The 27863-nt window shown below is 36.5% G+C and overlaps 1 protein-coding gene across 4 annotated transcripts in view; it reads right to left on the bottom strand.

Moving 5' to 3' along the window:
- FOXJ3 (forkhead box J3) overlaps positions 1–27863 on the bottom strand; it is a 144432-nt gene that overhangs the window by 48342 nt on the left and 68227 nt on the right. For all 4 annotated transcript variants that reach the window (XM_026498354.4, XM_044383921.3, XM_044383923.3 and 1 more), the window contains exon 5: positions 11830–11913. In XM_026498354.4, coding sequence (XP_026354139.1) covers positions 11830–11913 — 84 coding nt within the window. The remainder of the gene's footprint in view (positions 1–11829; positions 11914–27863) is intronic.

Here is a 27863-nt window from a genome sequence, read left to right as displayed (position 1 = left end):
AAGAAAGAATACTGCCAATATGAGGTCAATATAATCCTAATACCAAAACCTGACAGACATTACTAAAGAAGAAAATTATAAATCCATATCCTTCATGAACATAGATGCAAAAATCTTTTAACAAAACAGAACAAACTGAATCTAACAATATATAAAAGGGATAATATATCATGACTCAGTAGGGTTTATCCAAGGAATGCAGGGTTTAACATTCTAAATGCAACCAGTCTAACAGAATAAAGAAAAGCCATATGATCATTTCAATAGGTATAGAAAAAGCATTTGATGAAATCCTACACCTATTCATGATTAAAAACTCTCAGCAAACTAGGCTTACTAGATGATAAGGGAGCAGAAGGCTGGCTGAAGACAAAGCATAAGCTGACACCCTGCAACCTACCCCCTACCCGCCATGGCATGTGTGACATTCTTCCAGGAAGCCCCCGCCATGGCATGTGTGACATTCTTCCAGGAAGCCCCCAACCACCATAATGCTAATACCTTGCTACAGGGGAAAAAGAACCTTAACCTGACAATGGCAAGGCCTCTGGTATCCCGAGAGTCTTCTTTAACATATGAAAGTACTTTCTCAACCTCCCTTTTTCCTTATCTCCCCCAACCCCAAAGTATACAGTCAGTCAACCCTCAGAACCCAGGGCAGCAGCTCTTTCTGCCCACAGGTCCTGCCCCGTGCTTTCATAAACAACCATTCTGCACCAAAGACGTCTCAAGAATTCTTTCTTGGTCGTCACCTCCGGACTCCACCCCACTGAACCTCACCTATATTCCAAAACTACATCATAGAGAACTTCCTCAACTAATAAAGGGTATCTATAAAAGCCCTACAGATATATCACACTTAGGGGTGAAATACTGAACACTTTCCCCCTAAAAATGGAAATAAGGGAAGGATGACCACTTCCATCACTTCTATTTAACACTATACTGGAGATTCTAGTTCACTATAATAAGATGGGAAAGGCCAGAAGAGTAAGAGGGAGAGGAAAACTATTTGCAGACCACATAACTGTTTATATGAAAAATCCCAAGGCACTACAAAATAACTACTAAAACTAACAAGATTATAGGATACAAGGTTAATATATAAAAAGGAATTAAATTTTTACATACCAGCAAGCAAATGAAAAACTGGTTTTAAAAAATATATAGCTTCCAAAACCAAAATATTCAAGATTAAATCTAACTGGAAATATCCAAGTCCCCTACACTGAAAACTAAAAAACACTCCTGATAGAAACTACAGACCTAATGAATGAAGAGATACAACGTTTTCACGGCCTGGAATAATCAATGTTGTTAAGATGTCAATTCCTGCCCCTCACCCTCCAGATGAGGGCTGCCCGGAGATGAGAATGGAAGAAGGCATGAATAAGCAAACTTTTGGTGGTGACTAAAATGTTCATTTGACACTGGTGGTAATTTCACATGTGAAAATTTCTCAAATGGTAAACTTTATTTGATGAATTATACATAAACAATCTCTCAATAGTATTGTAAAAAAACAACAAAAAACTAAATCCTACCCACTCATCTGAATGAACCCTCATGAAAACACTTCCTGGTTTACAATCTCTTACTGGATAGGATTTCTCTGACTTTATAACCCCTAGGAAATTCTATTCACACCCAACTCTTGGAGGCAACATGTAGTCCCTCCCACATAATGTACACTCAGTACATGTTCACCAACTGAAATAAATGCTTTTTTCAGTTCTAGGAGTTCTAAGAGTAGGAACACAGATTGCTTTCTTTCCTCTGCTCACTTACACCTTTAACTGAATCCCGTCTTACTCAGACTCAGGCTTAGAGATGAAAAAGGCGCACAGTGGGGGAACACTTAACCAACAAAACCATTCTGTACGACAATGACAGAAACTAAGTCACAAAATGACAGTAATCTCAGATATGCAGCAAATGTAGAATATTCTGCCTAGAAAAATGTCCTCTTCTATTTACCCATCCATCTTCCAGTTATCTTCCTGATTAACCTTGTAATCACCTTTGAACTGTCACACACAACTTCAAGAAAAAGTAATGTGTATGTCCCCATTTTTGTTCCAATAAAAGCTGGATAATTGCATAGTATATGGGTTGCTTTGTTTTGTTCTGTTTTTGCAGAGGCCAACATGTTTGAGGTAGTGAGTTTATATGTTCTATCTGGACTTTACTCCCTCAAATAATTTCCACAACAATCCATTAGAAGATTTTAGCAAAACTACCCACAGCTTCTACCATTGATCTCCTACAACAGCTACAGTGTTCCTATTAAAATATAAGTCACATTATGTCACTACTTTGCTTAAAGCCCTCCAATGGCTTTCTACCCCTCCCTCAGAGTAAAACCCAAGTCTTTACAAAGGAATACAAGGCCCTACACAATCTACTACCTGCTCCCACCATTTACTTTTCTGATGTCAAGTCCTACTAATGAGGGAACAGAAGTCAAGCTGAGGACAAAGCAGAAAGTGACACCCTCCTCCCCGCTCCAGGTGGGATATATGTGACATTCCTCAGGCACTCCTGGCCGCCCTAAAACTAAGAAAAGGAAAAATAAACAGTTAACTTATAGAGATCACAATCCTGTAAGACACAGTCTCCTTCAGTTTACAAAGGCCTTAGCAACTTACAAGAACCTAGCTTCCAGAAGGAAACGTAGATACCATTAAATGTCCTTATAACCTGCAGCCCACTGACAAATACTTGAGGTGGACAACGTGTAAGGCTGCTCCAGGAAGCTCCCAACTATCTTAAGGTTAATACCTTGCTAGAAGGAAAAACAACCTTAATTTGACAATGGCAAGGCCTCCAGCACCCAGTGAGTCTTCTTTAACATATGAAAATCCTTTTGAAACATCCCTTTTCCTCACCTCCCCCAACTCCCAAGTGTACAATCAGCCACTCTTCACAACCATGGGTCCTGTCCCCGTGCTTTAATAAACCACCATTCTGTATCCAAGACATCTCAAGAATTCTTTTTTGGTCGTTGGCTCCGGACCTCATCCCACCGAACCTCACCTATCTTCCAAACCACATCACTACTACTCTTCCCTCCTCCACACACTAGAACAGCCACAGTGACTGACCGCCCTGTTGTTTCTCAAGACCCCAGGTATGTTTCTACCTTGGAGCCTTTGCACTTGTGGGATTTCCAGGCCTATAGAGCTGATAATCCACTTACATTTATATATAAAGAAACTATGGCCAGAAAAATTAAGCATCTAAATTATAATACAATTAACTTCAAAGTTAGGTCTCCTAACTTCCTGGCTAAGTTCTATCTCCCCTAAATCTTATAATTAATAAAAGTGACACCTTATGACTTTGTAATATGAATTGGTTTTGCTCATAATTTTACTATGTTCTTAAACAGAAGAACTCCGGATGATTAAATGCTGCTAAAACGTAACACAATCTATAGGGGGTTTTTTGGTTTTGTTTTTAGAGTTTCTGTTTCCTACCACTGGCAGCACCCTAGGGGCATTATTTCCTACTTAGAATTCTTTCAAAGTACCTTAACTGTGCCAAGCATACAACAGAAACACAGTAAACATGGGCCCTCACTATCCATAAGCAACAGTTACATACAACCATTTCAACTTTTTCTAAAACAATACTAAATTTGTCCACTTATTTTAAAACCCTGAATGAGGCACTTAGGCAAACACTAACCAGTGACCAGAAGAGTCTCTTTCAATTACAAGAAACAATATACTCAAAAAGATGCACGTTCGGTCTACTAATTTAACAGTTGTGCCCATACACACCTTGAAGAGACAAAAGATTTTTTAAAGGATTTCCTGGACTGGATCCAGTTTAAGAAATAAGTCAAAGGCTATGAAAATGCAAGAGGCTATGAAAAACAAACAAAGGGTGCACACAGATCTGAAAACACACACATACACTCCACCAATAGAAGACATGTAGCAACCACATTCCCCTCTGCGTTCCTCTCTACCCTGTTTACTACAAACACCTCTACCTCTCCACCTGAGCATCACTCGATGAAGGGGAAGAGCCGACAGATAGTTAGCCTGCTGCCCAGGGTTCTAAACCACCTCCCAGCATCTCCCAGTTTGACTGACCAGTCCACACAGTGGTAACTGACTTGATAACTGCCCCATTTTCCTAGTATCACCCCTCAAACTACCTGCACTCAATTCCTTGTCTACTTATAGAACTCAAATCATAACAGGGATCTTTTCTCAAAAAGAATGTCTCCTGGAAGAGACAGGAAATCTTCCTTTAGCACAACAGTCCTCAAATTTTCTGATCTCAGGACTCCTTCGCACTATTAAAAGTTACTGAGGTTCCCAAAGAGCTTTTATTTATGTGACATATCTATTTATATTTACCTATTAGAATTTTAAACTGAGACAAAATTTTATTAATTCATTTAAAACAATGACACACCGCATGTTAACATAAATACTGTTTTGTATGAAAAATACAGTCTCAAAAAAAAAACTTAGAAGAATGGCATTATTTTACATTTTTAAACAAACTGCTTTAATGCTTTGCTTAATAGAAGATCTCTGCATTCAATCTATGGCAAAACCACAGGTCATGTAACCTCTGAAAAATAATGAGTAAAAAAGGTAAACAACATCTTAGTATTATGAACACAGTTTTGACCCCATGAACCCCCTGAATGGGCCTCACATTGCTTTAGCCTAACAGATTCCTATAAGCAAAGAATAATACTACAAAATAACCAAGACACATGATTTAAGTTGGGGGGGGGGGGACAATCAAATGAACAGAGAAGAATATGTTTCTGTGATATCAACATGATAAAAGAAATAAACTATACTAATCTGAAACACTCATTCTCTCAAGCACTTTTTTTTTTTTTTAAAGATTTTATTTATTTATTCGACAGAGATAGAGACAGCCAGCGAGAGAAGGAACACAAGCAGGGGGAGTGGGAGAGAAAGAAGCAGGCTCATAGCAGAAGAGCCTGACGTGGGGCTCGATCCCATATCGCCGGGATCACGCCCTGAGCCGAAGGCAGACGCTTAACCGCTGTGCCACCCAGGCGCCCCTCTCAAGCACTTTTTTTAAACAAAGAACTGCTTAAAACCAGAGTTCCCTTTTCTATTCCTTAACATTCAGTTCCCTTGGAATAGTTTCAGTTTTCCAGTCTTCAAAAAAATCTCCGTACATAATATCCAGCTAATTTTGCTTTTTTCGACCCTATAAACAGCTTCCAGTAGACAGGGCACTTTTCAATACTTTGGTTGAACTGAACAAACAAAGCCAAATTAAAAAACAAAATAAATGCAAAAGGTTAAAGAGAAATCAATCGGTATAAAAACAGAAACTAATAGGACAGAAAAATTGAACTGGGGGGGAGCGCACATTCATGTGAGTGGGGGGTGGGAGGTTGCAAAGGGAAAAGGAGAGGGACAAGATGACTCCACGCTGAATCTGAGGCAGGGCTCAATCTCATGATCCTGAGATCATGACCTGAGCTGAAATTAAGAGCCGGATGTTCAACCACCTGAGCCACCCATGCACCCCTTTAGGTACTTTTTTTTTTTTAACGACTAGGCTTGTACATGTAATTCCTCCTCACTCTTTCACATTGCCAATCACCCTCATCTGCCTTATTTCTGTTCATTTAACAGGCCTCACTAAAACATCAGTTCTCTGCTATATGGGCCCAAAGTTCTAAAGACTCTCATCTGTAGAGTGACCACATAATTTATCATCCAAACGCTATTTTGAGAATGCATAGGGAACTATTAATTATGCTGAGGCAACAAGCAATATTATGAAGTATCACTTCAGATTTCCTGCTTAACTAAGAGCTTCATAAGGAAAGAGTCTGTCTTGCTTACCACTCTTCCCCCAACACTTTGACCTCTATTCTTAAAACGTAAAAGGTGTGCGCTCTCTTTCTCTCAATGAATGGCATAAATAATGCAAATTAATTTAGAAGAGGAAAAACTCATCCAGATAAAATGAACTGCTCTGTTCTCTCCCAAATCCTGATACTATTCCACCCTGTATCTTATCTTTGATCATGACCTCCTTATCCAAACCGCCTCCAATCAGAATATAAACTTCAGGAGAGCAGAGAATGTCTGCTTTGTTAAATGATGTCTCCCCAGCACCTAAAGCAGCACCTAAAGCCGGCACTCACACTGGAGAATTGTGTGCTCCGTGAATGCTGCCTTATCTTGCCTTGCCTATCTCCACCTGAAAGCCAAGCCAAAAAACCCGTATGAAGCCATCCTAGATAGTCTCAGTAAAACAATGTCTCCCTCCTCTGCATACAGTAATGTGTCATATCTTTCTTATAATACTTTCTATACATACTTTGTCCTTGTGCTAGAATTATGTGTTTTATCATATCTCATTGTTCTTGGTATACTGCACAACATTTTAGCATAATGCGTAATACACAGTATCTAGGAAACAAAGATGTGTCAAATGAAACTGGTAAAATGGCAGCATTTCACACAATTATGAGTACATACTAAGAAATCAGATACTGTGCTCCTTTTCTAGAGAACATCCTTATTCATGCATATATCCCTAGCCCAGGCCATTATCATTTCACAATGGCAGTTCCATCTACTCAGCATTGAGGGGGTTCAGAACAAGCCATCCCAGAACATGCCACTTTGGCATGTGGATTATTTTGAGCTGAAGGCAAACAGGACCCAGTACACTCAGGAAAAACTCTTTACCTCCTCCTCCTTAACTGTCCGAAAGAAATCAGAAAGGGGCCTGCACCAGGAAGAAAGTTATTACCAGAGATAACTTTTTATATCTGACTTATCTGCATGACAGAACAAACACTTATTTACCAAACATTTGCTCTTCTCCCACCTTCCTGTGAATTGCCTTCTTCCTCTCTGAAGCCCCAGACCCACATCCCTTTCCTTAGCTCATATATAAACTTCAAATGTCTGGCCGCCATTGAGTCTTATATCTCTGTGGGACTCCCATACATACATATGTAATTAAATTTGTTTTTCTCCTATTAATCCGCCTTTTTATTATGGGGGAGAGGAGTTCTCAGCCAAGAACCTAGAAGGGTAGAGGGAAAATTATTTTTTTCCCCTACAGCATCTTCCTCTTGCAAGGAGTTTATTTTATAAAAAGAAGTATCTTTCTTAACTGTTTTGATTTCTTTCTCAACACTGCAGGTTATCAAAGTAACTTCCTTGATTCCAAGGCTTTAGGCTTTCTACTCCTTATCTAAATGTCCACACCCTAGCCTAAACTCTTTATTCTAAGTAAAAGGGTTCTCAGTTGTGCCTACCTGTACTTCTTGCCCCAACCATGCACACTGTTTTCTCCAAGTAGAACAACATACTTTACCATTTCTATCCAAAAAAGTTATATGTCAAGTTTCATTCCTCTTCCCAGAGGCCTTCCGAGGGCAATATTATCTACTTTGAGTCACTTTAGTTATCCTTGCCTGGTCTAACAGATTTATTAGCTAGTACTTGTTCTGTCATTTATAATCATATTTATGTCCCTAATTGTGTATATGTGTGTCTCTCTCTGTGTGTGTATATATATAAACTTTACATATAAGTATGTTCAATGTGGGGGTTCTCTTCTAAAATCATGGACCATTATAGCTCACAAGATATGCATATATAAAAAGAAATCTGATTCAGTGTTGTGGTCTTCAACATAGCAAATACTAGTGTCAGGAAAGAACAGTTGTAAACGACATCAACTCTAAAGGCAGACTACCTAGGTTCATAATGCTGGCCTTGGTACTTATTGTCCTTACTACCCTTTGACAACTTAACATCCATACCTATCAGTTTCATTATCTGACGTTACTATAAAATTACATGAGTTAATGTACATAAAACTCTTTAAAAAGCAGCTGGGGGGGTGCTTGGGTGACTCAGCTGGTTAAGTGTCTGACTTTGGCTCAGGTCATGCAGGGTCCTAGGATCAAGCCCCATGTAGGGCTCCATGCTCAGCAGGGAGTCTGCTTGTCCCTCTCCATCTACCCACTCATGTGCACATGCTCGCTCTCTCTCAAATAAAGAAAGAAAATCTTTAAAAAAAATAAAAAGCATCTGGCACATAAACTCAATATAATTACCTACTACTATTACAATGTTGTCTTAGCACAGATTGCTATAAAAAATTACCATAAGCTAGGTGGCTTACCACAACTGAAATGTATTTCTCACAGTTCTAGAAGCAGAAACTCCAAGATCATGGTGCCAACTTGGCCAGGTTCTGGTGAGAACCCTATTACAGGTATCCTCACTGGTTTCTCACATGGTGCAAAGAGAGCTAGCTAGCTCAGTGGCCTATTCTTATAAAGGCACTAATCCCATTCATGAGGGATACATCCTTTTGACTTAATTACCTCCCAAAGGGCCCACCTCCAAATACTATCACACTGAAATTAGGATTTCAAACATATGAATTTTGGGGGAACACAAACATTCAGTTAAAAGCAACTGTTAAGACTTCTATCTTCTTACTTATAACTGAGGATACTGAAACTCAAAAAAACAATTTGCCAAAAGTCTCAAGAACAAGTAAACTGTAAAGCCAGAAGAGAAACAAAGGACTCCTAGTAAAGGAGCCTATTCATTCACCAAGCTAAACTTTATTCAATAATATTTTTAAGGTCTGCAAGTCCATTTTATGATAAAGAAAAAGTGGTAAGAAGATGAAAGAAATAAGAAAAAGGAAAATGAGAGACATTTATATACATAAGGATTAAGAAAAGAAGAAGGAATGCTGTAATGATCAAGGAGAACATGGGCTTATGTTCATGTAAATGGAAGGGACAGGGAGGTGATCCAGAGAAATGAATTAAGAATATTAGGTTGGAGATAACTTTCATGCCTTATTTTTCATTTAGGACATAAAGATATGGTTACTTGCATTTTTAAAAATCCTTTCTCTTGAGCAGTTTAGAAAGCCAACTCTGTTCCTCTAAAAGCTCTTCAAAAATGTGTAAAATATTTTGATTTTTCACATAGAATTCTGATGTTTACACACAGGAAAAATTACAAATTTCAGAAATTTAATAAGAAACTTTCAAGAATGTCAACATATTTATCATCTACATTTGTGAGTTTGAGCCCCGCGATGAGTGTGTAGAAATTACTTCAATAAAAATATGGGTGCCTGGGTGATTCAGGTCATGATCCTATTCAGAGTCGGGAGATCGAGCTCTGTCAGACTCCAGCTGGGCAGGGAATCTGCTTAAGGGGCAGGGAATCTGCTTAAGATTCTCTTTCTCTCCTCCTCTCCCTCTGCCCCTCCCCCACTTGCTCATTCGCTCGCTTGCTCTCACTCTCTAAAATAAATAAATAAATAGACAAATAAATAAAATCTTTTTAAAAGTTTCAATTTATGGGTCATGTTTAGTTTTTGAGAAAACTTGAAATATATAAATACCATATTCAGAACCATCACTATTTGACTATCTTATGCCTTTCCTTAGATAAAACCCAATGGTCATTTAAAATACAAACTGTTCTAATAAAAGTACTACCTCCCCTCATCTCCCAAAAAAAACCTCCAAATGAAAAATAGAACTAGTTTGTCAGAGCAAGAAATTATGTTTTTTATGAAGACTATCTTTCAGAGTATTTGTTAAATAATATCTGTCTCCCTGATTATAAGTACCCTGCTTACAGCTAGAATCTTTCTATACAGTTTCTCTCCTATAGTAGCAACCAATACACAGCTCAGGACAAAATAATTACCAGTAGTATTAACCAAAAGACTCTGGCTCTTTTTTGGGACTATACTACAAAGGTAAGTTGTTGAAGCTTTTACGTGCTTTTTAACTTAAAACGAAGATAAAAAGATGAAAATATGTGTCCATAATATACACTGAAGAACACACGCCTTGTATGTAAAACATACTTCTGTAATCTGAATTCCTTTATTTCTATAAATTTCCACTGTAAAATGGACAATATGGTCTTCAGGAAAAAAAAGAGGACTCTCAAAAATAAAGAGTGATTGCTCTAAGAACTATGAAACAAGGTAACAATAAAATTCAGTGCTGATATCCAAAAGGAATGCACAGTTGTCAACCCAACTACCAATTCAAATTTCCAAAAATAATTCAAGTTCCAGGAACTTCAGAAGAGAACAAATGGGAGAGAAGACCACGATTCCTCAGCTTCCAAAATATACATCCTTGCTGATGCTCTGGTTAACAATGTGGATAGCTCTCCCCTTCCTTCAAACTCTGGCAATAGATGCTAAATGTTTTGTACTCCATATCCTCACACAATTAAAGCCCAAGTGCTAAGTCTCTTTTAAAAGGCAAAAGTTGGAGGGCAGGAACTGAGGTTCATTTTCTCTCAAACCATTACATACATAGCTCATCAACATCTCTGTCTTAAAACTTAACAAAAGACCATCCCACCAATACTAAACTTTAATTTCTTGTTTAAGATTTTATTTATTTGACAGAGAGACTGCACGCACAAGCAGGGGGAGGGGCAAAGGGAGAGGGAGAAGCAGGCTCCCTGCTGAGCAGAGAGCCCAATGTGGGGCTCGATCCTAGGACCCTGGGATCATGACCTGAGTTGAAAGCAGATGCTTAACCGAGTGAGCTACCTAGCCACCCCTAAGCTTTAATTTCTTAAACTTTGGTAGGTATAAAACCAAAAAGTGTTCTGGCCTATGAGTTCACCTCCAATTCTATATAGCTTGGTAACTGGAATACTGAATTCCCTCTGCTGGCTCTATAAATCTGCTTCACTAAATCCCATTTCTGCTATACTTCATGAGCTTACCTGACCCCAAATTAAACCCAGCTTAAGGTCCTTATCTTTGCGATCGGGAAGTTTTATCTCTCTACCAGGAACGGGCATAAAACAAATTTATTTGACCAAATGATTACCCAGTTTCTTTTATCTTATTCCCTTTACCCTGATTAATTCTGCAAACATTTACTGATACTTATTATAAGCTGTGAAAAATACTAACACTGGAGATATAAATATATTTTCTCAGCTCTTAAGGGATCACAGTCCAGCGAAGGAGACAAATATAGAAGCAAATAATTTCTACAAAGTGTGAGAAATTCTACAAAAGAACGTTGTAAAAGCTCTACAAGAACACAAAGAAGTGAGGAGAAGTTTCACAATGTAGTTAACGTTTGAAATGAGTCTTAAAGAAGAGTAGCGTAGAATGATGTGTATACGTGTGTTTTAGCTGAGATGATAAAAATACAGAATGGGGAAAGCTGAAAGATAAAAATGTCTGATGACAGCCAAAGTGTTGACTAAAAGTAGATTCCAACAAATAACAGGATATCAACTAAAACTCCTTTTCTCTTTCATTCTTATAAATTGATTTGAACCATAAATTCACAAGAATGATCTTACAAACAACACATACACACAGGATTTGGTATACAAAATCATTACTACACGGTTGAAAGCAGGAAAAAGCATTGTGAAGACAGTCAGGAAAATTCAATGTAATCAGACTGATTATCCGCAGTGAAAGTGAATAGCTCTGTTTTATAAAACCAGTCCTCAATGTTGCAGACAGAGGAAAGAATACCAAATTAAAATTCAAGAGACCTGGATTCAAGTCTCAGTTAGATAGTAGCTGTGCCCTAATTACAAAACAAACTTTACACTTAACTCCTAAGCTGCTCACTCAAGGGGTTACTAAGATCAAATAAAAGGAGTCTGAAAGTGCTTTGAAAAAACAGAAACACTGTACAAATAAAATACCACCTTCATTAAGATTGTACTTATATTAGAAATGAACTTTAAAAATCTATATTGCTGACATAAACTCTCTCATACTAAATTTGTGTTAAAGAGCTCTTACCCGTTCTACAGATCGTGCTCTCTTCTTTGGCCGAGTAGGCAGCGCATCTTCCTTCGGATTGGTGTCTATTGCCCAGTAGGACCCCTAAAGGTAAAGAAAGAAATATATTAACAGTATATTACAGAAACTCTATATCATTAAGAATGGATTTTTATAATCCTCCGCTCCAAAAGCAAACATTCTGCAGATACAACAGTGGAAAAATAGCATGAGAAGATACACTAGCTTTGCACTGAGAAAAGTAAAGTTTGTATGAGAAAAAAAGTCCATTTACAACAAGATTATTAAAAAAGAAAAAAATCACAATCTGCAGTAGTGAGGTCCAAGAACTTCTGCCACAAAATAAAGTGTAGTGATCAACTAATCATGCTTTTAAAATATATACTGATTCTTAATTGGACATATATGGTTAACTACAACAGCGTATGACATTCAAGTCTAATAGAGTTTTATGTAAAAAGATACTATAGTTTCTATACTCTGGGACCTCACAAATCTAAATGGTAAGTGAAACAATAAAGACAAACTGTTTGAATACATTCTATATAATAAATGCATCCTGGGAAGCAATGGTCTGTAATCTTTTATTGCTTATTCTGTCACAACTTTTTAAACTAACCTTTCTTAGATACAACTTCTCAGACCACTCTTTTGAAAATACATATTTAGTACCTACTGTGTTCCAGGCACTCAAAAACTGTGACTCCTTTAACAAGTATTTGAAAAGTATAGATCATACCATTTGTACATTATTATACAGATGAAGAAACCAAAGCACAAAAAAAGAAGTGGTTTGTTCGACCAAGGGTATGAGAACCAGGACCAGAATCAAGGTCTTGCTTCCCTTCCCCTCAACTTCTTTACACACAAACACACACTCACACACACACACTCTTGAGGGAGGTGAGCAAGGAATGAGGAGAGAAAAAGAAAAAGAAAGAAGGGAGGGAGATACGCATTTCAGGTTCTTAGGTTCCTTTTCAGGCAGTATTTGGCAATAAGAGGAAATACAGCACTCATCTATCAATCCTCAAACCTGTGTCCAACATGAATTATCTGCCTAGAGTTCTTTAAGCATACCATGTCTTTTCACACACCTATGCCTACCCTACATGCTGATCTCAGTGCTTATAATATCCACCCAACCACTGACAACCTCACATTCCACCTTCAAAATTTAGCTCAGATCTTATCTAAAGGAAACCTTCCTCTGATCCTCCCACTGTCCTTAAGAATTTGTCTCTCTATCCCTCTGTAAATCTCCATACATTTTATACATTTAGACCACTGACTGCACTTAACATTTATAAACTTATTTATAGGTCTGTATCCTTTTTGGGCTGAGTTCCTTAACAACAGAAACTCATTTATATATCCACTGTGCCAGGCACAATGGCAGACACATAGCAAGTACTCGATAAACACTTGTTGAAATGGGCATTTGAAAAAATTGTGCCAACAATGTTAAGAGTACAGGGTATGATACCAGGCCTTCCCAGATCCTAGTCTATGCAGGTACCTGAACTTAGCACTCATTTCATCACCCAGCCATTACTGGAGGATTCTTCCACGATATCTTTTCAAAGTAGTCTCTGCAGTTTCAGCTAATTAGTCTACCAGACGTGATGTAAACTTGCCAAGAACCACGTAAAATGTACATGCTACAGAAATTAAGTACTAAAAATAAAAACAATGATTTTATGAGTAGGTTCAGCTAGCAAGTTTCAAAATAAACAAAGGAGGAAAAAAGTTTTATACTAAGCTGTTATACAATTTGAAAAATAAAGCAGGAAGAAAAATACCAACACTCATCAGACAATAGTTTAAAATCCATTGTTCATGGAAATGACAAATTCCAGTGTTCAGTGTTGTTTTCATGGGTATATGTTTGTGTATTAATCTGGGGAAACCGCTTACTGTCCATACATCAGACTGATTTATTATTAAACATTTTAATAAAACTGTATCTATTCTTCCACACAAAATATGATTGGCTGTGGCCTGTCACAAATACAGCAACAAAGGAAAAAATTGTTCATAAGCCTAACTATTCAGGATGTACTCATAAAACCCTAAATGGCCAAATGCAAAAACAAACAGCTGAAATGATTCACAAAAGAAATAGTAAAATCTTCCACCTTAAGTAGCTCTTGCTAACCTACTGTCTGAATTTCATACGTGAAATCACAGGTCTGTATTAAATAACCTCAAATTTTCCCTTCACAAATCAACAAACCATAGGATACCACTTCACACCCATTAGGAGGTCTATTATCAAAAAAACTGAAAATAACAAGTGTGGGCAAGGATGTGGACAAACTGGAGCCCTGTACATCACTACTGGAACGTAAAATGGTGAGCCATGATAGAAAAATGCGTGGCAGTTCATCCAAAAAATTAAACATAAAATTGCCATACGATCCACCAATTCCACTTCTAGGTATATACCCAAAAGAATCAAAAGCAAGGATTTGAACAGTATCTCTATACTTATGTTCACAGTAGTAAAGCAATCCAAATGTCCATCAATAGATGGATAAATAAAATGTGGTACATATATTCGGTGGAATATTAAGAAGGAAGTTCTGGGGTGCCTGGGTGTCTCTCAGTCAGTTTAGCGTCCGACTTTTGGTTTCAGCTCAGGTCATAATTTCAGGGGTCATGAGATTAAGCCCTGTATGGAGCTCCGCACTCAGTGGGGAGTCTGCTTTAAGATTCTTCTCCCTCTGGCCCTTCTCCAATTTATATGCGTGCATGCACTCACTCTCTCTCTAAAATAAAATCTTAAAAAAAAAAATGCAAGGAAAAGAAATCCTGACATATGTATGCTGTAACATGAGTGAACCATAAAGACATCACGCTAAGTGAAAAAAGTCAATCTCAGGGCGCCTGGGTGGCACAGCGGTTAAGCATCTGCCTTCAGCTCAGGGCGTGATCCCGGCGTTACGGGAACTAGCCCCACATCAGGCTCCTCCGCTATGAGCCTGGTTCTTCCTCTCCCACTCCCCCTGCTTGTGTTCCCTCTCTCGCTGGCTGGCTGTCTCTCTGTCAAATAAATAAATAAAATCTTTAAAAAAAAAAAAAAAAGAAAAAGAAAAAAGTCAATCTCAGAAAGGCAAATATTGTGTAATTCCACTTACATAAGGTACCTACAGTAGTCAAAACCATAGACACAGAAAGTAGAATGGTGGCTGCCATGGGCCGGGGAATGAGAAGATAAGGAATTACTACTTAATGGGTGTAGAGTTTTAGTTTGGGAAGATGAAAAAGTTTTGGAGATCGATGGTGGTGATGGTTATACAACAATATTAATGTATTTAATGCCATTGTACTATACACTTAAAAAATGGTTAAAATGGTAAATTTTATGTTCTGTACCTTACCACAAAAGGTCCCATTCAGCTACCTTTAAAAAGCAGTTACCTTTGCTCTTCCTTGTTAAACTAATATTTCTCACAGAAACTGAACTGTCCAAATACAGCCTATCAACAAACACACATTCCATCCAATTTCTCCCCAGAGTAAGGTCCACTACTCTAGGCTCATGTGCAACAAGCAGGAACGGAAGTTTTCTGTTTGTACGGTTTTATTTTTAAAATCAACTTCATTGGAGTATTTTTTTTTAAGATTTTATTTATTCATTTAAGACAGAGAGAGAGAGAGACAGAGAGAGAGACAGCCCACGTAAGAAGGGGGGAGGGGCAGAAGCAGGTTTCCCAGATGTGGGGCTCTATCCCAGGACTCTGGGATCATGACCTGAGCCACAGGCAGACACCCAACTGACTAAGCCACCCAGGTGGCCCTATTTTCACCCATGCTTTCTTCTAGATATTTTATAAAATAGTCTTAATCTTTATATTAAGGTCTCTGATTCACTTAGGGTTAACTCTCTGTACAAGCATAAGGTAAGGATCAATATAAATTTTCCTTCCACCTACATATACAGCACCACTCCTTGGGAAGACTACATCCTTTTCCCACTGAATTACATTGACACCTCTATCAGAAATCAGCTGAATATATACACAGGTCTATTTCTGAACTCTATTCTGTTCCACTGATCAAATATCTATCCTTATACCAATACCACCATGTCTTGATTATTCTACCTATACAGAAAGCCTTGAAATCAGGTACTACGAGTCCCACAACTTCAGTTTTTTCAAAATCATTTTGCTTATTCTAGGTCCTTTGCATTTCCACTTAACTATGAGAACCAGCTTGTTAGTTTCCTTAAAAAAAAAAAAAAAAGTCTGCTAGGATTTTTATTGGGATTGCACTAACTCTATAAACAATTTGGAGAAGATGGACATCTAACAAGTCCTCTATTCCACAATCCCATGAACATGCTATAGCTTTCCATTTACTTAGGTGTTCTTTTATTCCTCTTGGTAATGTTTTACAGTTTTCAGTGAAGAGGTCTGCATTTATTTTGTTAAAATGTATCCCTAAAGTATTTCACTGTTTTGCATGCTACTGCAAATGGAACTGCTTTTGCTAACCTGCAGTCCCTCCTTGGTAGTTTAAAAAAAAATTGTACTGACGTTATATCTTGTGACTTCGCAAAACTTACTTATTACTTATTATAGGGCCTTTTCCATAGCTTCTTTAGGATTTTCTACATATGCAATAATGTTGTTTGCAAATAGAGACAGTTTAACTTAGTATTTTTCAACCTGGATGTCTTTTCTTCTTCTTGCCTCACTCCACTGGCTTGGACATCTCACAGAATGTTGCGTAACAGCAAATGCAAACATCCGTGTTTGTTCTCAATCTCAGAGGGAAAGCATTCAGTTTCTCAACACTAAATATGATGTAAATTATTTTTGATAGATGCCTTGTTAATCAAATTAAGTAAATTGCTTTTTATTCCTAGCTTGCTGAATGAGTTTCAGTTTTTTTCTACACTTAAGATAGGATTTTTCTGTTTTCTTTCACTACATAGTGAGTTATATTTATCAGTTGGTTTTCTAATTTTAACCTGCACTGCACTACTCAAATCCCACTTGATCACAACATATTCTCCTTTTTATATATCAATGAATTTAATTTGCTAATATTTTGTTAAAGATCTTTGAGTCTATGTTCACAAAGGATATTGGTCTGTAGTTTTCTTATTATTTCTTTGCCTGACTTTGGTTATCACAGTGATGCTGTGATGAACTCATGAGATGAGCTGTAAACTGCTTCTTCATCCACTATTTTTTCTACACTTTCTGGAAGATTGGCATTGCTTTTTCCTTAAATGTTTCAGCTTCTGGTTTCATTGCTTTTGTTTGTTCATTTTCTATTTCACTGATTTCTAATCTTATCTTTGTTGTTTCCTTCTACTTACTTTGGATTGAATTTGCTCTTATTTTCCTAACTTTTCAAGGTAAGTGCTTACATAACTGATTTCAGACCCTTCTGATTTTTCTAATTTAAAGCTGTAAGCTTCTTCCTAAACACTACACTGGCTGCATGTCACAGATTTTTATATATCCCACTCTCATTACCACTCAGTTCAAAATACTTTTCTAATATTCCTATGATTTTGTCTTTGACCCCAGAGGTACTTTAGAAATATATCATTTCATTTCTAGACATTCGGGGTTTTTTATTTTTTTATTTTAATTTTTTTTAAGATTTTATTTGACAGTGAGAGACATAGCGAGAGAGGGAACACAAGTGGGGAATGGGAGAGGGAGAAGCAGGCTTGCCGCTGAGCAAGGAGCCCGATGTGGGGCTCGACCCCAGGACCCTGGGATCATGACCTGAGCCGAAGGCAGACACTTAACCAACTGAGCCACCCAGGTGCCCCTAGACATTTGGGTTTTTTAAAATATATTTTTGTTACTGATTTCTAATTTAATTCTATTAGTCAGAAGACATACTCTATAAAATTTCATCTTCTAGTAATCTACTAAAACTTGTTTTCTGGCCCAGTATGTGGTCTATCCTGGTATTTACTGTGCCTTTGAAAAGAATGTATATTCTGCTTTTGATGAATACAGTATTCAGATCCTTAAAATACTTATTTGTCTAAATAAGTTCTATTATTTGTTCTATTGTTTGCTGAGAGAAATGTGTTAAAATCTCTTCCTATAATTGTGGATCTATTTCTCTTTTTAGTTCTGACAGTTTTTATTTCTTTTCTTTCTTTCCTTTTTTTTTTTTCTTTTTTTTTTTGTGGACGTTCTAGTTTTTTGGGGGTTTGGTTTGGATTTTTTTTTTTTTTTTTAAGATTTTATCTTTAAGTAATCTCCATTCAGTGCAGAGCTTGAACTCACAACCTCCAGATCAAGAGTCCCATCTTCCACTGACTGTGCCAGCCAGGTGCCCCAAAAAGCTCTGTTTTTTGGGGCACACACATTTATAATTCTTAAGATACTCCTGAGGCATAGGTCTTTTCTTCTGCTATCTATATAATACGCTGTTAAGGCCATTCAGTGAATTATCCATTTAGTTATAGCTCTTTTCAGCTCTACATTTTCATTTGGTTCTTTTCATAGTTTCCATCTCTGTACTGAAAATTCCCTCTCTGCTCATTCATTCATTATTTGAATACAAACTATTTTGATTCTTTCAACATATTTATAGTGGCTATTTTGAAATGTAGGTCTACTAAATCCATTCTCTGGGCCACTTATCACCTGATTCAGGAGGTGAGATAACTCCAACTCTTTCCTGAACCATACTGACGCAAGTCTCTCTCATTTCCTACCTTTTTAGGCAAGTTCTCCATGAATTTTTCCCTGAGTAATGCACCATGCTGAACTACAACGTAAGTACTACTATACTTAGAAGGTCAGGTGGTATCCTAAAGAGAACATCTATCAATCCACATACCTGGATTCAAACCCCAGATATGGTTCAAGAATCTTGAGCAAGTTACCAAACCTTTGATCTACTTTCATCATATGTATTTCATAGAGTTACGGTGACAATTAGCACTAAGTATATACTAGGAAATCTAATTACTATTTAACTATAAGTAAGAAGTGTCCATGGGACAGAGATGTTAAGTCATTTTACAAATAACTTACAGGATAAATAATAAAAAGGAGAGTGGGAAACAAATTTATGAGCTGTTGTAATAGGAATTTAAGGTAGTAAACCCAGATTTTCTAAAACATATACAATACATACTATATTTATTATATTCAAGTTTTCCTGGTTTTGAAAACATATACACCAAAATGGTCAACATCTTCTGAATACAACTAATTGCTCATCCACTGTCATGCATAAAACTAAAACAAACATCTTAGAAATACTGATTCCAAATTTCCAATCTTTAAAATGTTCTATTTTTTATTACTCTGGTTCTTTACCTTACATTTTACTACCAAAAGGCAATAATGACTCCATATTTTAAATGTACATTTAATAGATTTAGCAATATTATTACTTCTCGTTCTTCTTGCACTTATATTTTCAAAATCCAGTACTTTTAAATTTTTTAATGGCTCAGAATTTTGGTGAAGGATAGCCATCTGTCCCTCAAAATTGTAAAACACATTCTCATATTTAGTTTATAAACACCAAACAGAATGAGGACTCTGATTAACTTTTTCATTTCTGTATCATCTATTTCCTCACAAGAACTTTTGTATATACATTATCCTCTTATAATATCAAGTGAATTTTGGTACAGAAGTATTATAAAAGATGAAAAATACTGTCACAAGACTTTCCAGAAAAAACAGGATGATTTGATTCTAGTCACAACATACTACATGATGAAGACTTTCTTCTTGAATGACTAAAGGGATGAGACTATTACATTATCTTTTTGTCCTTGGAAATATATCAGTAATTCAGTTTCTTGGATTTGGGAAGATTAACCTAAGATATCATCATTAGATGATGATTATCAACATGACAATTAGAGTCTAAAGTGTTGCTGTCTTTGTATTCATTTTCTGATTCTACAGATAAAAGTAAACCATTTTTCTTTGTCAATTTTCATCTTTGTCCTTACGGACAGGAAAAAAACCCTAAACTCTCAGCTTTATTCAATAAAAGTTAAAAGAAAAAAAAAGATTTAAAATGGCTTCTTTGGACTTTTATTATACATTCTTTAAAGTGTTTGGGCAACGTAGTAAGAAAACTGAAGCATAACCATGATGATTTCATTACTACATCATCCTTCTAGATCATTCAATCATTCTTTTATATTCTTGTGATTTTATTGTTTGGGCACTATGGAGAAAACTAATGGGCAATGATGAAATAAGGTGATGTAATCATTTCAAGATTTAAGAAAAATAAGATAAAATCCCATAATGCATGATAGATTTATAAAAGAATCACAAGGTAACTGCAAGATAGGATAAGTGTTATTCTTTTTTAAAAATACACAAATTTCCTATTTGTTCTTTAGAAGATTTCAGAGAATAAAAGTAATAAAATAATCATCTTTACAAATTACAAATGCTCAAAGTAGATACTCGGAAACTGACTTGGAGCCAATGGACCCTGATGATATACCAAGGATTAAATAAAATATATATGAAGTATTTCCTCCTCCAGTATTTGATCACATATTGCTTTGCATTAATTTTCTAATACTCCTCATCTCCAAAAATTTCTACTTAAGAGAGAAGCACAAAAATATTTTGGCAAATCTTAAATTTTAAAGGCTTTTCTATTACAACTTTTATGTGATTGCCAAACAGTGTTGTGCCTACACAACTAAAATTCTAAAAAAAAATTTTTTTTTTACTTTACTTATTTTAGAGTAAGAAAGAGTGAACACATAAGCAGGGGGAGGGAGAGGGAAAAGCAGAAGCCCAGTGAGTGTGGACCCTGACATGGGTCTCAATCTCAGGACCCCGAGATCAGGACCTGAGCTGAAATCAAGGCTCAATGCTTAACCGACTGAGCTACCCAGGTGCCCCTTATTTTTTCACTTAACACTTGTTTTATTCCTACTTTGCACAAGAGAAGACAAAAGATGAACAATAACAGCCAAAATATATTTAGAGAAGCTTAGTATCAGAAAGTAAATGTAAGAACAAGCTATTACCTGGACATAACCTGAATGTTTATCTAACCCATCACTGGGAAAATGACACATGTTGAATCACCCAAACTGGCTAAACTTCTCAAACTATGGGCAGACACCAGAAAGGTAAACAACCTTTCTCTTAATGGCAGTTCATGAAGGGCTGATCATGTTAGTCACAATGTTAACACTAGGAATACAAATATAAAGGAAGTCTCAGTCCTCAACTGTGGTGAAGGGGACAGAAAAGATACCTGTATAGTTAACTCTCATCACTTTCATGTCCTGGCTCAAAAGTCACTTTCCCAATGGGCTTACCTTGCTTATTAATTACTCTTTTGAAAATGGCAATCCACACTAAACCCACTTTATCTTACTCTGTATTTTACTACAGCACTTTAAATTAGCTAACGTTCTATATAATTCTATATAATGTATGTATTGGTTTATTGCTATTCTCCCATAAAGCTGTAAGTTCCTCACGGGCATGGATTTTTATGTTTTGTTTCCTTATGTATTCCCAATACCTAGAATAATGACTAGCACACAAAAGGCAAGTAAATAATCAGCAAGTGCTAAGTGAGACAACTGAGCTGAAATTCAGGATAATCAAGCTCAGACGTGGTAGAAGGAAAAGTGGGGAAAAAAACAATTTTAGGCAGAGGAACTAGCTCAATTAGCATTTTTAACCTGGCATTCATGAACTCCCAGAGGGTCTGTGCACAGGACTCAGGGACTTCATGAAACTGGGTAAGGTGAAAATGCCGAAATTCAGCATTTCTTTCTATTATGAATGTAAGGAACTAACAACGATATTAGGAATATCTAAAAATCAGTCTGATTACTATCACATTAATAGTTTTTGTCTCAAAATGTCAGCATTACTACTCATTACTCATTTCTACTTTTATTTAATACACTACCACATTCAATTCTGTTACTTAATGTTACTAAGGAAGCATGTAGATTATTGTATCATAAATTTGTTATATTTTTTATAACTATTTTAATATAACTGCTTATCTTTTTAATCCTGTACATTCTAGCATAAGTATTTAAAAATATTCTGAGAGGGGGTTTCCAGGCTTCAAAAGAACACCCAAATGAAGCCATGGCATAAACCGCACAGAGAATTCTGGTACTGAAGTCACAGATCTATGAGAGTAAATAAGAAACTGAAGAATCTGTTCATTTGACTAGGTTAAAAAAAAAAAAAAAAAAAAGACTTGGTAAGAGATGAATCCAGATAGCTGAAGAGAATTTTTTAAAATGTTTCCTTTGCTTCACTTGAATGCTATTTATGTCCTTCAATATTTATGTGGCATGCTGATTCTAGGTTTTCTTGTAATTATTCACAAATGCTGAAAATTCATTAAAAATGTATTACTGATACTAACCCATCAAAATTCAAAGTCTTAAGAGCCTTTAAAGTACTTATTTTTTAACTTCTCCATAAGCTCTCACAAACTAGGGAACACTGAAAAAACTGCTAATACACAATTTATAATCACTTTATGTAGTGAAAGCTTTACACAGTGAAGACTTGCCAACAACTTTCAAAAAATCTTTCTCTCTGAACCTAATACACTTTATGAAATTCTCTGTTTATAAGTTATCTCCTCCCTAGACCAGAAGTTGTAATGGTCGTGATCTCTTACTCATCCTTGTATCCCCAGAGCCAAACTTAATAACTAGCATAAAATTATAATATATCTATAATACATCTATTATTATATATATAACAAATGACTGCCAAACTTAACTCCAATAAATGTCTTATTTGAAGATATAATGAAATTATTAAAATAATGAAAACATTCAGAACATCCAGAGCTACACGGGACTTAGCTACTGCAGCTCTACTTGCTTTATACATACCCAGCGTTTTACTCCTGCAGTTAAAAGAAATAAAGGGTAAAGACATCCTGTGCTCACGGACTGGAAGATTTAATATTGTTAAGATGGCAATACACCCCAAAGTGATCTCTAATTCAATGCAATCCCTATCAAAATTGCAGTCAGTTTGTAGAAACTGACAAGCTGATCCTAAAAAATAAATACGTATTTGACCTAGAACAGTCAAAACAATCTTGAAAAAGAACAAAGTTGGAAGATTCACATCTTCTAATTTTAAAACTTACTATGAAATTATGGTAATTTGAATTAAGAGTCTTGTAATGAAATAAGTATATTTTATGGTCAAATGGTTTTTAACAGACTGAGATAAAACAATGGGGAAAGAACAGTCTTTTCAATAAATGGTCCTGGCAAAACTGGATATCCACATACAGAAGTATGAAATTCGGTCTCTTAATCCCATATGTAAAAATTAATCCAACATGGATCAGAGAACTAAATATAGGGGCTAAAACTATATAACTCTTAGAAAAGAAGTGTAAATCTTCATGACCTTGGATGACTTCAATGACTTCTTAGATATGACACCAAAAGCACAAGCAACCAAAGAAAAATTGATAAATTTATCAACATCTAAAACCTATGTTTTATCAATAGACACTATTAAGAAAGTGAAACCACAGCCTGCACAATGGAAGGAAATCCACAAAACATATGACACAGGGACTTGTATCTAAAATATATAAAGAACATACAAAGCTCACTACTAAAAAGACAACTTGATTAAAAAATGGCCAAAGGATCTGAATAGACATTTCTCCAAAAGAGATATACAAATAGCCAATACACACATGAAAAAATGATCATCATCATTTCCCATCAGAGCAATGCAAATCAAACTCTTAACAGAAAGATACCACTTCACAACCACTGGGATGGCTATAATCAAAAAGACAAAATAAAAATGCTGGCAACGGTGTGAAAAAAAACTGGAAGCCTTGTAACTTTAAGAATGTAAAATAGTGTAGCTCCTATGGGAAAATATGGCAGTTCCTCAAAAGATTAAACATATGACCCAGCAATTCCACTTCTACAAAAATGAAAACATCATGTTCATACAAAAGCTTGTACAAAAATGATCACAACAGAAATTTTCATAAAAGCCAAAATGGAAGCAACCCCAATGTCCATCAACTGATGAACAGATAAACAAAACAGATAAAAAAAACACAAATAAAACTCCAAAAATATGGAGTACCATTCAGTCACAAAAAAGGGATGAAACACTGCTACATGCTACAACATGGATGGCCCTGAAAATCTTATGCTAAGTGAAAGAAGTCAGATACAAAAGGTCACAAATTATATGACTCCATCTATATAAAATGTCCAAGATAAGCAAATCCATAGAAATGGAGAGCGAAGGGGAAATGACTACTAATGAGGACAAGGTTTCTTTTGAGGTGATAAAATAAAAATGTCCTGAAATTAGATAGTGGTACTGGTCCCACAACTTTGCAAATATACTAAAAACCACTGAATTGTACGTTTTTAAAGCGTAAATTTTACGATATGTGAATTTTAAAAATATTTTCTTAATTAAGAAAAAACAGGAGTCAAGGAGCTATAATCTAATACAGTGGTATGCCCAACACAGCCAAAACTCACTTTTCACAAAACAAAGTCAATGGTATTGCTGAGAAAGAACTCAAATCTCAATTTGTAGGTGTTTCCTGGCTTCCCTTTGGGCCATGTCAGGCTTTGATAAAAGTTCTAAACAGTCATTAATGTCATAGGAAGTCAAGCAGTTCACCCACTTAAAGAATAAGAACTCCAGATTCTCTCGAACTCAAAGTATAAGTGAATTAATGTTAAGTGAAATAAATTGTCTTGACCCTGCCTTACTGATCAAGAGTAAAAAAGGAGCAAAATGACAATTTTTCTAAAAGATTTTATTTACTTATTTGTCAGAGAGCGAGCGAGCATGTGCACATATGTGCACAAGCAAGAGGAGCAGCAAGCAGAAGGAGAAGCAGGTCCCCCATAGAGCAAGGAGCCCCATGTGGGACTCAATCCCAGGACCCCAGGATGATGACCTGAGCCGAAGGCAGACACTTAACCGACTGAGCCACCCAGGTGTCCCAAAGCGACAATTCCTAAACACCTAAAAATCAGCCTTAATTGAAAATGGTAAGAGAATTAATGTATAATTAATGTATAATTAGAAAAGTTTTCTTAAGGGGCGCCTAGGTGGCTCAGTTGTTAAACATCTGCCTTCAGCTCAGGGCGTGATCCCAGAGTTCTGGGATCGAGCCCCACATCAGGCTCCTCCACTGGGAGCCTGCTTCTTCCTCTCCCACTCCCCCTGCTTGTGTTCCCTCTCTCGCTGGCTGGCTTTCTCTGTCAAATAAATAAATAAATAAAATCTTTAACCAAAAAAAAAAAAAAAAAAGGAAAAGTTTTCTTAAGAAGAACAGTGGGGCACCTGGTTGGATCAGTCAACCAAGTGTCCAACTCTTGATTTCAGCTCAGGTCATAATCTCAGGGTGGTGAGATTGAGCCCTGCTCCCAGGCTCCGCACTCAGTGGGGAACCTGCTTGAGATTCTTTCCCTCTGCCCCTCCTCCTGCTCGCACACACTCTCAATATCTCTCTCTCTCAAAACAAGTAAATCTTTAAAAGAAAAAAAAATACAACAGCTACTTCTTAACTAGGAAAAGACAAACATCATTCTTATGATAAATATTTATCTACTATGTAAAGATACTATGCTAGGTGCTATAGGGGTATAAAGATGTCAAAGACCCAATCTTTTTTTTTTTTTTTTCCTAAGTTTTATTTATTTAAGTAATCTTCACACCCAATGTGGGGCTCAAACTCATGATCTGGAAATCAAGAGTCACGTGCTCCTCCAACTGAGCCAGCCAGGTGCCCCTCAAAGACGCAATCCTGGTCAACAAAAAACTCACAAGAGATTAGAACAGATCAAAACACAGATGGCTACATCATTCAAGAACTGTAACAGTAGTATGCTCAAAGAGCTATGGTAATAAGAAGAAGAGAGGTGAAAATAGGGAAAAAGTAAAGAAAAGGTGAAGGAGGGACAAAAAAGGACTGTTACCAACTTTCAGAGTAATGCTGACATTTGAGCTGGCCACCAAAAAATGAGTAAGATATAAAACTATTTTAAATACAATGAAGATCTTCAAAAAGAAGAAGATATAAAACTGCATCATAAATGCAAGAAAAATAATGCAGTACAGCTTGAATATATAGTTTAGGGCATGAAGCTGGGGGCAAGAAATGAAAATGTGATGAGAGAGACAGGTTTGTGGTTTTGTGTATTATACCTAAAGGCAGCACTAGAAGACAGAGAGCAAAGGGAAGCAGAGATCAAAAGGAGACCAGTTAGAGATGACACAGTAATCCAACCTGTCTCAACTAAAATGACTAAATTTACTTCTTAAAAATCTCATTTCTTCTAATAACTGTTTTCAATATAAAAACCCAAGATCTCAAAACATTAATGATGATATAAGGAATCAGATGAAAGAATGAATTAGGTTCAGGGCACCTGAGTGGCTCAGTCAGTTAAGCATTTGCCTTCGGCTCAGGTCATGATCCTGGGGTCCTAGGATAGAGTCCCACGTGGGGAGGGGGGTGTCCCTGCTCAGCGGGGAGCTGGCTTCTCCCTCTCCCTCTGCCCCTCCCCAACCCCATTCATGCTCTCTTTCTCTTGTGCTCACATTCTCTCTTGAATAAATAAATGGAAAAAAAGAATGAATTAGGTTCATGGGCTTCCTAAGCCCTATAAAGATCAGGACAGTACTACATACCTTCTTATTATAAAAAAAAAAACCACAGTGAAGCAGAGCCTCCTCGGCATATCTCATGTTCAGGAACCGGCTGGGACCAACAAAAATGTCCTAATGTTCCAGCATCAAAGCACTTGGTTGAACTCATTTCACCAATTATCTCTTAACATACACAAAAAAGACCAACGGAAATTCTACAAATAAAAAATCCATTAACTGGAATAAAAAGTTCACCAAACGTGCTTAACAACAGATAGGACAGAGTGAATGAGAAATCCTGGAGACAGATCAGTAAAAATTACCTAATATGAGGAATAAAAAGGAAAAAAAAAGTGAAATTAAAGCCTCGATGACCTGTGAAACAATGTCAAACAGTCTACATTTTAACTGGATGCTAAAAAGAGAGAAAATGGAACCCTAATTTTTTTTTTAAAAGAAGTGATGACCAAAATATCCCAAATCTGGATGAAAACCTCTTCCTGTAGATCCTAGGATATTAGCAAATCCCAAGCAGAATGAATACAAAGAAAATTACACTGAGGCACAAACTCCTTCAATCTCAAAATAAAGAGAAAAACCTTGGGAACCACAAAAGAGAGAGGGGGGAGTAAGGGGACACATTACAGTAATCCTCCTTATCCATAGGACATAAATTCTAAGACCCCACAGTGGATGCCTGAAACTGTGGATAGTACCAAACCCTATACATAGTATGGTTTTTTTCCTATATACACATACCTATGATGAAGCTTAATTTAAAAATTAGGCATAATAAGAGATAAACAACAAACTCATAATAAAATAGAACAATTATACTATAAAAAGTTACATGAATGTGGTCTCAAAATATTTTATGGTACTCACCCTTCTTCCTATGATGACGTGAGATGATAAAACGCTTGTGAGATCATAAAATGCCTATGTGATGAAATGAAGTGAGGTGAATGATGTAAGCACTGTGACACAGCAGGAGGCTACTACTGACCTTCTGACAGTATGTCAGGAGGATCATCAACTTTGGGACCGCAGTTGACGACAGATAACTGAAACTGCTGAAAGCAAATCCAGAGATAAGACAGTTCCACTCTAAGTACAGGGGAATAAACATACAAATGACATCTGACTTTTAACCAGAAATAATGGAGGCCAAGGACAAAAGAACATCTTCAAAGTTTTGAAAGGTGGGGGAAAACCCTGCAAACTCAAGATTCCACATCCAGAAAAAGTATTCAAAGGATGAAATAAAACTCTTTTCAGATAAATAAGAGCCAACAAAATTTGTTTTCTGTAGACCTGCATTATAAGAAATGCCAAAGGAAACATTATTTAGGGGCTAAAGGCTAAAGGGGGGAAAGGTATCAGTTTGAAACTTAG

Source organism: Ursus arctos, unplaced genomic scaffold, assembly GCF_023065955.2.
Source record: "Ursus arctos isolate Adak ecotype North America unplaced genomic scaffold, UrsArc2.0 scaffold_12, whole genome shotgun sequence".
NCBI classification, from domain to species: domain Eukaryota; kingdom Metazoa; phylum Chordata; class Mammalia; order Carnivora; family Ursidae; genus Ursus; species Ursus arctos.
Note: the sequence above shows the minus strand (reverse complement) of the source record. Positions and strands in the feature narration are given on the sequence as shown.